Source organism: Oncorhynchus nerka, unplaced genomic scaffold (assembly GCF_034236695.1).
Source record: "Oncorhynchus nerka isolate Pitt River unplaced genomic scaffold, Oner_Uvic_2.0 unplaced_scaffold_1237, whole genome shotgun sequence".
NCBI classification, from domain to species: domain Eukaryota; kingdom Metazoa; phylum Chordata; class Actinopteri; order Salmoniformes; family Salmonidae; genus Oncorhynchus; species Oncorhynchus nerka.
Window position 1 is genome coordinate 110,485 of NW_027040101.1, and position 18,105 is coordinate 128,589.

At 42.9% G+C, this 18,105-nt stretch overlaps 1 protein-coding gene across 2 annotated transcripts; it reads left to right on the forward strand.

Annotated features, from left to right (window-relative positions):
• The first annotated feature begins 2,122 nt into the window (after positions 1-2,122).
• On the forward strand, positions 2,123-17,705 carry ednraa (endothelin receptor type Aa). 2 transcript variants are annotated; one of them, XM_065015878.1, is made up of 8 exons: positions 2,123-2,367; positions 6,136-6,736; positions 9,234-9,361; positions 12,346-12,544; positions 13,775-13,927; positions 14,421-14,554; positions 14,802-14,910; positions 15,661-17,705. In XM_065015878.1, the coding sequence occupies exons 2-8, from the start codon at positions 6,155-6,157 to the stop codon at positions 15,799-15,801; spliced, it is 1,446 nt and encodes a 481-aa protein (XP_064871950.1). In that variant the 5' UTR covers positions 2,123-2,367; positions 6,136-6,154; the 3' UTR covers positions 15,802-17,705. The 2 variants fall into 2 exon arrangements, with proteins under 2 accessions (XP_064871950.1, XP_064871949.1); XM_065015877.1 differs by lacking the exon at positions 2,123-2,367 and adding an exon at positions 4,424-4,706.
• The last annotated feature ends 400 nt before the right edge of the window (positions 17,706-18,105 follow it).

Here is an 18,105-nt window from a genome sequence, read left to right on the forward strand (position 1 = left end):
GTGGGACTGGTACACTTCACAAAATAGATGGCACCATGAGGAGGGGAAAATGATATGGATATATTGAAGAAACATCTCAAGACATCAGTAGTTAAAGCTTGATTGCAAATGGGTCTTCCAACTGGACAATGACCCCAAGCATACTTCCAAAGTTGTGGCAAAATGGCTTAAGGACAACAAAGTCAAGGTATTGGAGTGGCCATCACAAAGCCCTGACCTCAATCCTATAGAAAACTGAAAAAGCGTGTGCAAGCAAGGAGACCTACAAACCTGACTCAGTTACACCAGCTCTGTCAGGAGGAATGGGCCAGAATTCATCCAACTTATTGTGGGAAGCTTGTGGAAGGCTTCCCGAAACATTTGACCCAAGTTAAACAATTTAAAGGCAATGCTACCAATACTAATTGAGTGTATGTAAGCTTCTGACCCACTGGGAATGTGATGAAAGAAATAAAAGCTGAAATAAATAATTTTTTCTGCTATTATTCTGACATTTCACATTCTTAAAATAAAGTGGTGATCCTAACTGACCTAAGACAGGGTATTTTTACTAGGATTAAATGTTAGGAATTGTGAAAAACTGAGTTTAAATGTATTTGGCTAAGGTGTATGTAAACTTCTGACTTCAACTGTAAATACAGTAGGTGGGACAACCACATACAGGGTCAAGTACTCTTTCCTCAGCAGAGTCAGAGCTATAAGTGTGTGGGGGGGGGGGTCAAGTGAAAGTGTTGGTTCAGGATTCATATTTATTTTACTGAGTAGAAGGCAACGCAAATGTTTTGAGTTTGTCGAAGAGGAGGTACATTTTCCTGAGAATTTCTCCATGATTTCAAATACTTTGTGTATTGTTTCGCTTCCTGAGTTAGTAATTATTCCCCTCTGAAACAGACATCAGGCTGTGGTGATGACGTCCGGGAGGTCTTCAGCCTTGAGTGCATCTTCCAAAAGGAGGAAAGAACGGACATACCCATTCAACGTCATTCTCTACGGGTCTAGACTCTAGCTCTTATCGCCAAGCATGTGGGGCCAGATTAGAGCAGGTCTCCAGGAATGCGTTTGGGGCTCTAATTGCCATGTCCAAGACAACACTATCAGTCCCCTGTCTCAGTCTGCTCTCAGAACACACTACTGTATGTATAGCCAGAAAGCTTAACATTGTCTGTTCACTTCTCTCCATGCATTGTTTGAAATATGCTCATAGCATTGTAACTGCTGTAGGTAGTTGGGAGACGCTTTCAGGCTTTTTCACTTGTCCAGTGTCTGGTTCCAAAACAAATATGAAGTGAGCATAACATGGAGCTACTCTCCAACTATGTATCTTATTAACTCATGTAGCACATTAAAAGTGAAAGGATTGGGATCACAGAGAGAAGAAAACAAAAAGTGCTACTATAGTAACTCTGGGAGCCGGACTGGTTGTCATAGCTGACATGGTTTATAGTCAGCATATTTCGGTGTGGGGTGGGCTGGGGGGGGGGGGGTGGAACTGTTCTAGGGATGTGCTGTCCTCTTTCCGGGAACTAAAATGAATAATCTATTTTTTTTCTAGTTGTGAGACAGCGAGGAGCCACCCTTCTCATGGCATTTGACCCTGCTCTGTCCCTAAAAAGACAGTAAAAACACAAAACTTCCTGTTCAAGACAAAATTGAAAGTCTCATCTTAGTCCGAGTACGTAATTTCAGCCAAAATTAGCGACGTCAGATTCAGAGAAAATGAGTATTTTGGGATCCTCTGCAAAAGTCTGACATGTATTTCACAACAGTACTTGTTTCTTCACAGGCTTGATGAGTAATTTCACATCCTTCCTTATTGACTCAACCTCAGCCATTCTGATCTTAATCCAATCTTGATTGGATAACGGTCCGATGGCATATCGTAGTGAAATAAATTGAACTCATATGCTAACATGAATCACAACTGTGATTACACTTCCATCATTGAGTTATCCTGCATTCCCTTTTCCAAGTCGATCTGTCGTCACAGTAATCCCTCTCTCCAATTAACCAACAAATTCAGCCAAAGTAGAAAAAGTCACTACAGTTTGTCACTGATTGTCACAATAAAATTGGCCTCGAACTTCTTTCCCATTTCTCTCTCTCTTTTCCCTTTTTGTCATTTGGAGCAAGTGCCCCAGATAAGAAATTGCTTACATCCCACTCAGTGTGGGACTGGGTGGGTTGCTTCCCACAGGGTATGTACCAATGTGCAGAGAGCACACTTCGACAGATGCCATCAGAGAACAAGCATATGAATTACCAGGCAGCCTGCCATCCAGCGAGTTCACACAGAATGCCATTAATACCTGATGAACAGTCAGACAACAACACAACAACAACATGAAAGCCGTGGCAACTGGGACCCAGGTAAAGGTTCCATCATTTATATATTAATGGTTTTATTAACAAAGACTTCCAACTAGCAGCTAGCGAAACCCCTCAAAAGTTACAATGACGGAGGCATCGAAGCTTGATGCCAGGCTGCAGCAACCAGGGGACCCGTCAGCGAATCACGTCCCGATGAATAAAAGATAACGCCACTGTTGACCAATAATTAATTCAGAAGCCATGAGATATTTATGGATACAATTAAAGAAAACACAACCCTTTTAAATTTAAATTGCGGTAGATATTAGCATTATCCAATTAAGTACCAATTTATATTAAGTAGGTAAAGTACCTTTACAAGTGTACTATAATTGGATGGGATCAGTGAATCTGTTATTGGGGATTAATTAAAAAAGCATAAAGGAAAGGCTTTGTTAAGTCTTTAAATGTTCTTTACTAAAATAGGGCACACGATGTTATGATCTACGTGATATTTTTCATTATTATTATACAATTAATAGTCAACCAATGATTAAATGCATAAAATATCTGAAACAATTAATACTAAGGGATGTATTTACACTATATAAAAAGTGTATATTTTCTCTCATATTCCATCTCTTCCTGGTATGACATGGCACGCAAAACATAATTAATTGATTATCATAAATATTTCCACTTTTACAAGGTAACATTTTCCACAGGAGGCTCTGATAACGTCAGACACACTGTTTTCATTAAAATGACGATGTGATCCAAAGTGTTGTTTAATGAGATGATTGCTACAGCCTGACCTTAATGGAAAGAAGCCTACCCTTAGGCCAGGAGAATGCCTGACCAATGGAAAGAAGCCTACCCTTAGGCCAGGAGAATGTACCAGAGAAGGGCACGGGGAGGGAAGGGAATATTGGAGTGCTGCTGATACAGAAAACACTACTTTGTCTTCTCGGAGGATGTTCAATCAGCTTTTAGGAATGGCCCTTGACTTCGACAAGGCCTGGGGCCCACAAGTAATCAAGCAGTGTGTGTGTGTGTGTGTGTGTGTGTGTGTGTGTGTGTGTGTGTGTGTGTGTGTGTGTGTACCTTATCTGTTTGCACGTTATCTTATCTTCCTCGTGATATGGAACTCCATTGTCCAGGTTCTTTATTTAGCTAAACAGTTGCTGTGTCAGCTCGTTGGGAGAGCGAAGGGCCGACCTTGGCCTGCTTGGATAGCCTCTCTTCCTGCTTTTAGACAATGTATTGATAACGGGCCCATTTGCTAAGTGTAGTATAGTTATGGAACGAGTAATGGACACCGATGGAGAGGCACTCACATCCTCATCATTATTGAAATGCCTCACTCTTCTTTGTTACCTAGCAACTCACAACATCTACTGTATCTGTCTGGACATTATGTACTTTGTGCCGTACATGTCTATAGGACAATATATCAAACATTCCTTTGTTTAGTTTCAAACTAGTTTATTTACTGTTTGGTGAATATGACAGCTGACAAACCTAATTAAGTGGAATAATCATGCATATTTATTTAAGGCATGCTACAAGAGATTGATACACTTGCAGCTTGTGTGGCACGTAGAGATGTGGTGATTTAACTTTGGCCACCCACAGAGTTGTGATTGTAAAAAGTAATGCTTCAAAGAAAGTTTGAGTTCCGCTCAGGGCCTACCCTTCCTTTCCATCTCAACATGTTCAAATCAAGACGACTGGGACATGGACATTTAATTCCCAGACTGCCCTCCTCACATTTCCTTACGATGTTAATCTGTGTTTGTTTAGTGGGAAGAAACAGTTGAGCCGTGTACAGGGCTAGAATCTGATCTAGGATCTGAGGAGAGGAGAGAAGGAGCATACTGACTGGGTACTGTGTGGTTCCCAGATACCTGGTGCGTGAGTGTGTGTGTGTTTGTTTGTGTGTATCGGAGTGCGACTGCCCCTGAGACGATTTTCAGCAGGCGGTGCAGAGATGAGAGAGAGAGACAGAGAGAGAGAGAGAGAGAGAGAAAGAGAGAGAGAGAGGCTGCTGAGATGGGGGGCCTGTTACCGAGGGAGGGGGAGATTTACACTCCCTCTCAGTCAAAGTGCTCCCTCCACTCCTGCTGCGCTCTGAGACACACACAGACACACACACACACACACGCTCCCAACTCTCCACAGGAAAACCCAGAGCCTAATGCACAGCACCTCACAGGCAGCACACTGCCACGTACGTTGGGCAAACCAAACCAAGTGGGACACTAACTCCGACTCTGCGACTTTGATAGTTGGTTAATTACTCATGTGATGTGATTCAGATGTCTAGGGGCTTCAGCAGAAAGTTCGCCTGACGGTTCCAACAGGGGAGGCAGGAGCAGACATTTTAGGAGAGCAGAGCGGTAGGTGAAAACCAAACCTATTTATTATTTATCAATATATCAGTTTACGTGCCGTCACACAGGGTCCCAGTAGTGTGGTGCCTGATGCTAAACGGTGATGCTACATGAAGTGCTGGATGCTAAATAGGTTTTTGTGTACTAACTAGGTGACATCTGGGACTTTGAACAGGATGAAACACTCTTCATGGCTAGCTGGAGAGGCACTGTGTTCTGTTGTGATGAAGAATTATTCAAATGTAGATCTGTTTTCTTTACCTCCTTGGTCTGAACTTCAGTGAGACTAAATTGTACATTCATAGAAAGGGTTTTTAACTACTCTGTAAAGTTTTACCTGAAATACACTATTATATTACTTTTGAATATAACCTGGCAATTATATAAATGTAAGTATTTGATTTACATATTGATAGTAGGGTTCATTTCTAACTGGTTAAAAACAATATTTTAATATTTTGAGAGAACTTAAGATTTTTTAATGTAACATCTTCACTCAACTCTCAAACAATACAAAAGCTGTATTGTGTAATATAACACTGACTAGACATGAGCCTGATCTGATTCTTTCATGTTAAAATGTCTCATTGTTTTCTAACAGGTAGTCTGAGTCTTTAAATTAAAACCAGAAGGGAGAATGCAGGGCAGAGGAAACCACACTGAAAAGCCACGCAAGGGGCGCATTGTCAAAACAATATAAAGCCCTGCCTGGCTCTGACCATTTTTCATGTCTCTCTCTGTGTGTTGTTTGTGTGTGTGTGTGTGTGTGTGTGTGTGTGTGTGTGTGTGTGTGTGTGTGTGTGTGTGTGTGTGTGTGTGTGTGTGTGTGTGTGTGTGTGTTGTGTGTGTGTGTGTGTGTGTGTGTGAGCTTGCGTGAGTGTGTGTAATATGTGCTTGTAGCCCACACACTCCTATTAGCACAAAGGCTGTGCTGATTATTACTTCCAGAAATGAAGAATGTAAAGAGGAGACTCTTCATAACCCATCATATTGTTTGACTGTAACCAGTCGTGGCATCTTCCCATCTGTGCCCCCTTGGCAAAACCTGTTTGAAGTCTGAAGGAGGTTGTTTTACTTCCCTAGCAGTTGGAGAGGATGGGAGAGGACCCACTGTGATGTGGAACTTTGGATTGACACATTCTGGTTTTGGCTCCATTTCTGAGGAGATGTTCCTGGATTGACATTTGAGTTGTGGCGGGGAAATTAGAAGATTGGACATAAGTATACTTTCTTCCTCAATTGAGGAAGTTTTGTTTTGTTGCGTTGCTTGCAAAGTTTGCTGGATGAAATAACCCATATACTTTTTTCCCTGTCTCCCTTCATCTCTCTCTCTCTCTGTCTCTCTCTCTCTCACTCTCTCTCGCTCTACCCCCCTCTCTCTAACTTGCTCTCCCCCTCTCTATCTCTCTCCCCTCCCTTGTCTCTCGTTCACCAGCTCTCACCACCAGCAGTATATGGGGAACCCCTACACTATCTATCCATCTCCTGAGACAAAGCGTGGAATGTGTTCTATAATGGTCGCCCCAATCGTACATGTGTTGATGCTAATGGTCGTCATGGCCGCCCTGCCTGGCCCTGGAATGTGTCAGATAAACAGCACCACAGACAATGTGGAGAAGGACTCCCTACCCCCAGACCAGGGCCTGGTCCTCCTCAACACCCACATCACCCCCCAACCCCTGGGCTTCCACAGCACCAGCAGCCCCTTCCTGGAGCATGGGAGCCCCATCTCCACCAGGGGCCACCAGGGGCCCCAATGGCCCAGGGTCGGAGCTGGGTCTGGGGCCACAAACATCACCAGGATAAGGGCTCCTCCACCATGCACCATCGCCACTTCCATTCAAGGCCATTTCAAATACATCAACACAGTGATTTCTATCATGGTGTTTGTGGTGGGCATAGTGGGCAATGCCACCCTATTGAGAATTATCTACCAGAATAAGTGCATGAGGAACGGGCCCAATGCCCTCATCGCCAGCCTGGCGCTGGGAGACCTCATCTACATCACCATAGATATACCCATCAACGTCTACAAGGTAAGAGACGCATATCCATCCTGTACACTGGACATCACAGTGAATTTTGCATGGATAAATTGAAGCATAATTGCATCTCAGAGAGAATGAGAGAGCGAGAGATTATTTCACTTGCTTTGGCAATGTAAACATATGTTTCCCATGCCAATAAAGCCCCTTGAATTGAGAGAGAGAGAGAGAGAGAGAGAGCAGAGAAAGAGAAGGAGAGAACAAATAAATAAAGTATTCTTTAGAAGGCTCCCCAAAGATCATGTTGCTCTCCAAAGTTTCAGTCAGTAGTAGTACTACTTTATCTTCATTGGGTGGCTCTTTGTGATGAAGGAAGCAGGGAGAGGCCCAGACTTAAATAAACAATGGAATCAGACCAATCAGACTGCGGTCACACATATCAGTGGCCCTGCTCTGACCCGTGGTTTGTCACAGGACCAGCTCTCCTCTCCAGCTCTCTTATCTCCGATCACACTTGAACCTCGCTGCACTCAGAATAAATGGGTCTGGTTAAATGATGAATCACGTGTCCAGTGTGAGCCATTTAAACCCATTAGACCGTAGTCCATTTACCCCCCATGTGGGTTCACTTTAACATGATCTAGATAGATCTCACAGATGATTTACGACGTTATCTTACCTGCTGTGGTATTATTGCTTGAGAGTAATGAGCATATTTTACATTGGGTCCACATACATTGGTTGAACGGGTCAAGGTTCTTAATAGGATGTAGTGCAGTACATTGGGAATGCTCAGTTCATTGTGAAGAGAAGTGGTGGAGACACCTGTTTAGTATTACCGGTATACAGTTTCATCACACTGTGTCAGCACATATGGAAGTGCCAGAGTCCCGGGACAGATGATTCTCCACATGTACAAAGGGGGGTCTTTCCTGTATTAGGCGTTTCAGTTACACACATGAAGGATAAATCACAGTGTCCCTTTGTACTGGTGAGGAAAAGTAGTGCCGTAGGTACAACTCTGGTTTCAGGCCAAACACTCCCTGTGAATATGTCTGCACTACAGGGACATGTGCTTTAGGGAGGCCCAGCTCACTTCCTTTGGGGTTTGTTTGACGCAGTTTCCAAATTTAATCATATACAAACTACATACACACAATACTACATACACACACACACGGACACATGCTACACACACACACACCCACAGTGACGTGGCCCCCTTTCCTTTCCAACTCCCATGTTCTCAAGACTTTTTGATTAGATGGAACCGCCTAGCGCTCCAAGTGAACAATAGAGGGACAAGGATGCACCCGTGAAGTGCTTCCTTTGGCCCGGCCTCTCAATGACTCTGGGTTAATCCCCTCTTTCTCTCTTTGTTCGGCCCATGTCGATTCCTGGTTCAACAACAGCTGCCAAGACTACTTCCTAATGACAAAGGGTGGTTTTAGCAGTCTGTTCTACAGGGAGAGCTGTGAGTTGTTTTGTTAAGGGAGCTCTTCTTATAAGAGGCTATGGGAAGTGGTGCTTATAGATGCCTGGAAGTCCAATTAAAGAAAGGATGTCATTTTCAGGGACAGTTCCAGGGTTGGCTTGCTAGGGTTTTATTGTAGGACCTGACTCAATGATGTACTGTATCAAGATGATGAGGCGCATATGGGCCTGCTGTTGGACTGTACTCAGAATCAGAATGAAGTCAGGACGTACCATGAAAGCCCTCTGATGTGACTGAGACTAGCCTGCCTGTTGGGAAGGGCCTGCTACAGTACCGTGGTTAAAGATAGTCCGCACCCTAAGGACAATGGGAATTGAGCTAAGAGGAGATAAACATGTGATCCTCTAACCTCAATCCTTTATAATTTATCCCTTACTAATTAGTAAAGAAAGCGATATAAGGGCTAGTCCATTATTATTATTGTTGTTGTTGTTATTATTATTTCTCTTCACAGCAGGTATTGTTCTTTCACAATTCAATTGATTTTTTACATGCTTTTTCTGTCTTCTCAGTTACCATACTGGCTAATAACGACCATTATGGATTTCTGATATCTTATGAAAGGGTTTGTAATACAGGGAAGTGCCAACTGGCTAAATGCCATCTAAGGTGTGTGGTTATTTCCTGACCATGCAAAGCCTGTTGTGAGTTGAAGCGTACATACTGTCTTCTACGATGTGCTGACGCTCTCTCTCTCTCTCTCTCTCTCTCTCTCTCTCTCTCTCTCTCTCTCTCTCTGTCTCTCTGTCTCTCTGTCTCTCTGTCTCTCTCTATCTCTCTGTCTGTCTCTCTCTCTCTCTCTCTCTCTCTCTCTCTCTCTCTCTCTCTCTCTCTGTGTCTGTCTGTCTCTCTCTCTCTCTCTCTCTCTCTCTGTGTCTGTCTGTCTGTCTCTCTCTCTCTCTCTCTCTCTCGCTCTCTCTGTCTGTCTGTCTCTCTCTCTCTCTCTCTCGCTCTCTCTCTCTATCTCTCTGTGTCTGTCTGTCTCTCTCTCTCTCTCTCTCTCTCCCTCTCTCTCTCTCTCTCTCTCTTCTCTCTCTCTCCCTCTCCCTGCAGCTCCTTGCCACCAGGTTCCCCTTCGATGACAGTTACTTTGGGCTGTGTCTGTGTAAGCTGGTACCATTCCTTCAGAAGGCCTCTGTGGGCATCACCGTCCTCAACCTCTGTGCCCTAAGCGTCGACAGGTCAGTCCGATGTACCACTGCTGAATTCCAAAATCAACCAATGGTAGCTGATCTAACAGGATCAAAGAAAAAAGCCTGTATTTGCATATTAATGTTTATAGAATTAATAAACAATATAAGCAATAAGCAATATGGTGTTTCTTTCCATCTGCTTTGTGATAGCCTATTGCCTACACCTATCCAATTCTTTCAGATCTACGAGAGTGTCTAGGGAGTAAGGGGTAAGGCTTCTGAAGCATTATACACATTACTCGTTTACTGTCCAATGCATTGTCTGGCAGGCATACACTTACCAAGGTTAACATATGAGCTGTAGCTGAATCTGACCTAGTACTCAGACGCTATAAGTGGTTCTTTATGCATTTTATTCCATAGAGACATATTCTGCTCCCTGGAATAGGATTCTATTATCTTGTAAAAATGTATTGGTTCCAGACTCATGGAATGTTTGCGCCGTCGAGTTCTGTTCTGTTCTGGCCTTTCAGTTCTGTGAATCTTTATATGTAGGTTACGGTAAACTCCAAATGAAAATCAGTCTAATAATACTTGTTTTTCTGTGAAATGTAGTCTACTTTACAATATGTATGTATCAAAGAAAAAAACTCCTCTCTAAACTTTTTTTCTATTAAAAAAAGTCACCCTCAGACCCTCAACCTTAGCCAGTAACTCACCAACACCATGATAAATAACATTGCCGTGGTTTGAATTCAAACCAAAAGTGTTTGTTGAACAGTAAAGCCTTCATGAGATATCCCACTCTATGTATGGGAGTGGCTGAGACAAATTGGCCAGGAAAAATGAATGACTTCCCTAATTTGATTTAAAGGAAACCACAGGTTGGGAGTTAGTTTAACTCCTTAGTGGGGGTAGTACGGTAAAGGCAGTTTATTCCGGAAGTTTGTAACATCAGTAATAATGGAGCTCTCCCATTACCAACATAGTTACTCTTCCTCCTAGTTTTCTATTGGCTGCATCTGTTAAGGACTATGCCAGCCGGAGCCATATCCACAACGCCTCTCAGAGTAGGAGTGCTGATCTAGGATCTGCCCATATAATCTTTCTCATCGTGATCCATAAGTCAAATCTATGCTAGATCAGCACTCCTACTCTGAGACGATTTGTGGTCTTAGACGTTTCTCTCCTGAGGAGGGGTAGCTTTGCCATCAAGGAGCAGAAGTAGTTTTATTCTCAAATCTAAACATGTTTATTCTCACATTTTTAACTCGGATTGTTTTGTGTCTGTTGCTACACGACTAGACTTGTATTCCCGTCTCACTCCCTTCAGTTCTTGTAACACTTAACACAGTCGGTCCTGTTTATCAGCAGAGTGAAAGTGAGGGGCTGACGTCCGGCTTCATTGGTCTGTGAGTTAGCAGACATAAGAGATAAGAGCATAAGGAGGCCTGTTCTGGATCTAAAGGGATGGAAGCCAGTTTAACATACCAGCTATGCTGAATGACTCCCATCATAGAGAGTGAGAGTGAGAGTGAGAGAGAGAGAGAGAGAGAGAGACGTTAGTGATAGAGCCGAGTTCAATAGCAGATGGTCTCCATTTTGTTCTCAGAAAACGTGCAGCATATCTTGCCTGGTTTGCACGCGTTGTGTCTCGTTCCTCTCTGTTTGAGAGAGAGAGAGAGAGAGGGAGAGAATGTGGATGCATTACCAGCTGGGTAAAATATAAATGACACTATGTTGTTTGACAAGGGTATTCAAGTGCGTCATGAAAAATATATTGTTCAAGCCATAAAATCTTGATGCACCGTTTTACTAAAACATTTAGACAAGCGGTGCCTATTAATGAAATAAACAAGCAAACATAATTTGGAACACAGGAAACAAGCGTCAACAAACAGACCATAGCTCCTGCCAACGCTTGGTTGGAGGCTTCACAAAATAATGAATATTAGATTCTGAGGATAAACAATTGATTATTATCTGTTGTTCATTAAATCTTAACTTGGATCATTTTTCTCTCAATACGATACGGTGGTGTCTGGTCTACTGCCATGCAGTCAGTTCATAGAGCTTATACTACAATGTACAGCTGAGTTGACCCAACATAATGGGTACTGTAATAAGATTAACAAGTATTTCAGTAGTTGTCTCACCATATCTCTGTGGTTCTCACAATCATGTTCCCATGCAGGGTTAGAAGTTTGAAGTAAGTCTATTACTCAAGTCCTGGAAGTGTCTCTAAAATAGGTTCACTTTTCAGTCACTTGAACCTCCTAGATGGCAAAGCTGGTTGAAATGACTTCATTACAACCATTTAAAGCTGGTTGAAATGACTTCATTACAACCATTAAAAGCTGGTTGAAATGACTTCATTACAACCATTAAAAGCTGGTTGAAATGACTTCATTACAACCATTAAAAGCTGGTTGAAATGACTTCATTACGACCATTTAAAGCTGGTTGAAATTACTTCATTACGACCATTAAAAGCTGGTTGAAATGACTTCATTACGACCATTAAAAGCTGGTTGAAATGACTTCATTACAACCACTAAAAGCTGGTTGAAATGACTTCATTACAACCATTAAAAGCTGGTTGAAATGACTTCATTACGACCATTTAAAAGCCGGTTGAAATGACTTCATTACAACCATTTAAAGCTGGTTGAAATGACTTCATTACAACCATTTAAAAGCTGGTTGAAATGACTTCATTACAACCATTAAAAGCTGGTTGAAATGACTTCATTACGACCATTTAAAAGCTGGTTGAAATGACTTCATTACAACCATTTAAAGCTGGTTGAAATGACTTCATTACGACCATTTAAAGCTGGTTGAAATGACTTCTTTACAACCATTAAAAGCTGGTTGAAATGACTTCATTACAACTAGTTTCGCCGCTGGGCTGTTTATTAGTTCCAACTCAGCAGTTGTTGCTGAAAGGTCCACAGCCCTGGCTCTGCTCTAACCCCTACCTTACCCCACCATGTTCACCCTTTCATTCTTTGTGTCCCTCTATGCCCCAGGTACCGTGCAGTGGCGTCATGGAGCAGGGTCCAGGGAGTAGGCATTCCTCTTCGGACGGCCATGGAGATCGTGTCCATCTGGGTGCTGTCCATGGTCCTGGCTGTCCCAGAGGCCATCGGCTTCGACATGGTTGAATTCAACTACAGGAACGAGACCATACGGACATGCATGCTCTACCCTAAGACTGACTTCATGATGGTACGACCCATTTTCTTGTTGACACTTCTGCACTTCAAATAATCCTATTACCTGTATACAAACAATTCTGTCCCACAAAGTGTCTCAGAGTAAGAGTGCTGATCTAGGGTCAGATCCCCTCTCTTATTCATTATGATTAAAAATACAAAAGTGATTCAAGTAGGGTAACAGTACCGTACATGTGTGTTAAGTTAGTAAATCTGAGAGTCCATGATTTCATGTCGTGGTGTGTATCCTTGCACTGACCTATCAAAAACAATTCCATCTGTCCAAATACTTGGCATGAAAAGTAATTGTTATAAATACAGTGGTAGATTTATCGTACTGACATTCATTTCTCTGACATTCTTGGTGGAACCACCCAAAGAGCTAGAAATATGGTGAAAGGAAGCATACAGAGGCCAGACCTGGGTTCAAATATAATTTCAAATACTTTAGCTGTGCTTGACTGAGCTTGTTTGGCTTAACGGACGAATAGAATTGTCCTAAAAACATCTGGCACTCTAGGTAGGCTAGAGCAAACACAAAGTATTTGAAAAATGTCAAATAGTACTTGAACCCAAATAGCATTTGAACTCTGACAGAGGTCTCCATACGTTTTTTTCCCTCAGAGAGAGAATCTCTGAGATGATCACTTTCTTTGTCCACAAGCCTGGGGAACATAATTGATCGCAGGCCACAACCAATTACAGCTCAACTGATGTATGGTTCCTTCAAGCTGAGCCATGTGTGTGTCTAGTTCACATCATGCAACACAAAAGATACTAAATCCTATATCATGACCAAACCATGCTGAGGTTTAGGTCATTTCATTTAAATCCAGATTCAATAGAACACGTATGACAGACAGTATCTCACCCTCCTGGAGTGAGGAATTTAGTAATGTGTTACAGAGGTTATAGAGGAACGTTTATTCTGTGGCCAAAAAAAATCCTCAAATGGCATCTGCTCCTCCTTTAAAGGTGTATGATAATATCCCCCTCTTATATGTGGATTTAGTAGATTAGAATATGTCACTGCCATCACATAGACGTATTGGTAAAGTCAACTTGCTTTGTTACCAAACCTAGCAGGTGAAACTGGTTGAAATGACCTCATTACGACATCAATACAACCAGTTTTCCACATTTGCCTGCTGGACAGTCTTCTGGAGTATTGGCATGTTAAGAATTGTGGTTCTCCTGCATAGAACCTGTGTACTAACATTCTCCTGTTGTGGTTCTCCTGCAGTACTATAAGAACATCAAGGACTGGTGGTTGTTTGGGTTCTACTTCTGCGTTCCTCTGATGTGTACGGCCGTGTTCTACACTCTGATGACCTGTGAGATGCTCAACCACAGGAATGGCAGCCTCCGCATCGTCCTCAGTGAACACCTCAAACAGGTACACACACACACAAGGTACTTGAGGCCAGACTGCCTCATCTTTAGTGTCTCTTAAGGAGAAGCCCATGCCCTCTCAGGCCTCTCAAGCTGACGTTGCATAACCCACCCCGACTGCCTTCTACATTCATAGTACTACTTAGTATCAGATCTCTCTTCTCTTCGGTTGTTACGCACTGTAACCAGAGCCTCTAGCGTTTTGGAGGCCCTAAGCCAGGTTGGGCTGCGTCATGTTTAGTCTCTTTAAAGGTTTGTCCTTTTCCTCTCTCAGGCCTATCCGGTTTACATTACATAACCTTACATCTCCCTAACAACCTAGCGTCTCCCTAACCTAACATTTAGTCTGTTTACATCCCCAGAGACATTACCATACAGTACTCAGGATGACTCAGCGGTTTTTTAAATACGTTTTCCACTCTCAGTATCTTGTCTTCATCACCCTTCATCGTCATCGTCCAACCTTTTCCTAATCTGTTGTTTATTGTTATCCCCAGAGACGGGAAGTGGCCAAAGCAGTGTTCTGCCTGGTCCTGATCTTCGCTCTGTGCTGGTTCCCCCTGCACCTCAGCAGGATCCTCAAGAAGATGGTCTACAACCCGAGAGACATTGGACGCTGTGACCTGCTCAAGTGAGTGCAGCCATGTTTGTTTGCTGTTGTCATCTCATTGTTAGAAACGACTGATTCAGTACGGTGTGTTGGAAAATGGAAAGGTGGAAATACGTGGGGAATCACTCGACTGGATCTAGAACCACAACAGACTAAACACAGACGGACATGACTTGAGTTGCTGCAATTTTAACGATTCAAAATGTTTGAAAGGAGATGAAACTCAAATGGAAGTTCGGCCAAAAAACATGGGTGTCATTTCTTTCAGCTTCCTGTTGGTCTTGGATTACCTGAGTATCAACCTAGCCACAGTAAACTCCTGTATAAATCCCATCATCCTCTACTTTGTCAGCAAGAAGTTCAAAAACTGCTTCAAGGTACAGTAGATCCCTAAACATACACACACACCCAACTCTATTTTTCTGTCTTGCTGTATATCTCTCTCTATCCTTTTCACTCTCTCTCTCTCGCTTTCTTTCGCTCTCTCTTTCCCCCCATGTAATCAGTATCTCCACTAACCCCCCCCAGCCCTCCCCAAACCCTTTGTCCTGTCTCGCCAGTAAAGCAAACAGAGAACCTCTCCCTCTCCCCACAACCGAGGGGCTGTGGCTTTGCGCTGGTGATGACATTATTTAAAGAAAATGTAAAGCAAAGCAGTGATTTATGAACTCATTTACTCGGTGAGGTCACATAACTGTACACATCTGTTAGAGACCTGAGCTGAAGATAAGCCATGCCCTAGCTCTAGCTGTCCTCAGAGAGCGAGAGAGCGAGAGAGACTGAGACTAACTCATAACAGCAATTCCCAGACCCTGAACGTGCCTCTTCCTCTCTCTGCAGAACTGAGGCTAAGAGTTTGGGAAGGATAGAAAGTGTTCTACTTCTCACGCTGTGAGCAGATGTAGTTTTATGTAGTATATTGTTCAAAGAAGCATTCCCAGCCCTCATTACACAAGCCCTCATTATTGTAAGCTGTAGAAAAGTGCCTACTTGGACCTCGTCTATCGTTGCAGCAAAAGAATAAACGTTATCAACACAATGACCACAGCAGTATGAATAGTGCCTCTAATCTTGTAGACTTGTACCCTTGTTCAAGTGTCTAACTGTGTCCCATTGTCCCCTTCCAGTCCTGCCTGTGTTGCTGGTGCCACTCGGATGCCACAGTGACCAGCACGGGACAAAACGGGAACGGGACCAGTATCCAGTGCAAGAGCCCAGAGCCCGTCAACCTCCACACGGACCGCAGCCTACGCAAGGACAGCGACTGACCACCACAGGAGGTGACGCCCCCTAAGGACAAGGAGGTCTCACTACAACTACAGCCAGTCTGCACTAAACACAACGGACTCTCAACTCAATAGGAGAGTCACACGTTTCAAACACCACCACACGTTTCTTATACAGAACACTGCTGGGCAGCTCTGGAGCCTGACGTAGAACCACAGGGAAAATTAGTGGAGTTTATATATAGACACAAACATACAATGGGCATGATGGACACTGCAGTATTTCCAGTGTCTCTCTGGACTATACCATTCCCTTTGCCAGGGGGTGACGAGGAGGGAACGATGCTTTATAGTACCGTGAGAGAGGGGGAAGAGGGATGGAGGGAGGGTAGCTAACAGGATGCAGCTGAACCCAGGCTATAAATGACCCGGCCAGTCAGTAGCGGAGCGAGTAGCGTGTTGTTCTGTTCACAAAACGGTCAGCACTGCTGGGACGAACCAGGAAACCCCGGGAAGGAAGGCCAGAGCGCTCCCTGTTAGAAGGGGACGAGAGGAGAAGGAGAGAATGGTCCCCCAGGAGTCCTAATGAACTGCTACTCAGTGATGGTGGAGGGAAGGGAGCTCGCACTATTGAGTTGACTGTCCTTTTTAAGTGTCGCTATAGCATCTTCCATCATAGGCACTATACGCTGGTCGTTGTATACACAGCAGTACACTTTCATAGAGTAAGCGAATGTCCCGTGTTCTGTATGGTGAATTTGTTTTAATATGGATGAAAGTGATTTTGCCATGTAAACGTGTGTGTTCCAGTACAGTTTTATATTCTGTTTGATAAAACGTACCAGGAAGTGTTAATTCACTGTGTTTTGGTTTCACGTGCTGGGAAGAAGGAAAAAGTGATTTTAACGAGAAGGTGCCTTGTGTCACCTTGAATTCCCCCGTATAGCTTTATACAGCATAGAGACTCTGTACAACAACCAGTGGAATATCACTTAGGGTGTAGAGTTACTCCAGTGTAGAGTAACCACCAGAGTGCATCCCAAATGGACCCCTATTCCCTACATAGTCCTATGCTCCCTGGTCAAAAGTAGCGCACTATAGGAGGGAAGGGGGTGCCATTTGGGAAGCAGACCCAGTCTCTTAACTTGTTATCTAAAGACTAATGGTTTTCTGACCCCTACTGAAGTCCCAAGCTAGTTTAAAGAACAAGTCCAGGTGCAGCAAGCACCACAGGACCATAAAGTACAACGTTATGATTATGTCTCAGTTCAAGGCTCATTGAAAAGGGGGCTCTATGTTCTCACCCCAAAAACAAAGGGATAAAAACGTTTTCCCTACTTCACTGTGAATTTTACATGACACAGAAAATGTTGGTATTTACAGCTAAGCTGTTTGTGAAACATGCTCGTATATATCAAGTTTTATATGGTTTTATATTTTGCTATGTTCTTTATCATATATACAGAAGGTGGTTATCATTTGTCCTTTGCCTGAGGCAGGATTTTTTATTCGTTTTTTTGTTTGTTTTTGTGATGATAAATATACCAGTTGGTGTTTAAATCATATCAGCTACCTAGGTGACTATACTGCTTTATACATTTGATATGTGAATACATGTATTATGAATGCAATTAATGTGCTGTGTGTGCCTGTGTGTGTGTGTGTGTGTGTGTGTGTGTGTGTGTGTGTGTGTGTGTGTGTGTGATGTTTTTGCACTTTTTCTGTTTGAGTGTTTGTGGCACTATCTACAGCATATCAGACAGTGTCAAAGATAAAGGCTTTTCAGTTTAACCACTCATATCAATACATGGTATCTTACCACTATAATGTTCATTCAGGGGCATCATACCCCTCAATAGGAAATTGTACTATTGTTCGACACATTTGTTTCTCATGTTTCATACAGAAATGCTGCTGCTTATCCTAATAAAAATCATTTAAGTGTATACCGTTTGCCTTGCATTTACTAAGGAGAGACTAACATTATATTGATATGCATTACGTAAATATTTCGGCATTTGTAAGCATAAGAACATTAAACATGGCATTACTAAGGAGTTAACCATTTTACATTGATATGCATGACATATAATTACTTTGGAATTTGTATTGCGTATGACCTCTCGCATTGCTTTACTGAGGAGTCATGAACTTTGTACTGGCATGTCACAGAAATACTCTTCTCTTTCTGAGAGGATAAGGGGACTCTTTTTTTTTATTTTCTTAGTGTCTGTGGGAAGGAAACACAAGCCGGTCTGGGAGTGATTTGAAGTGCACTGTGACCTGCTTGCTTGTTGCTTGGCAACACCGCCCTCAGGGTTACCATGTCAACTGAGAGGATGTGAA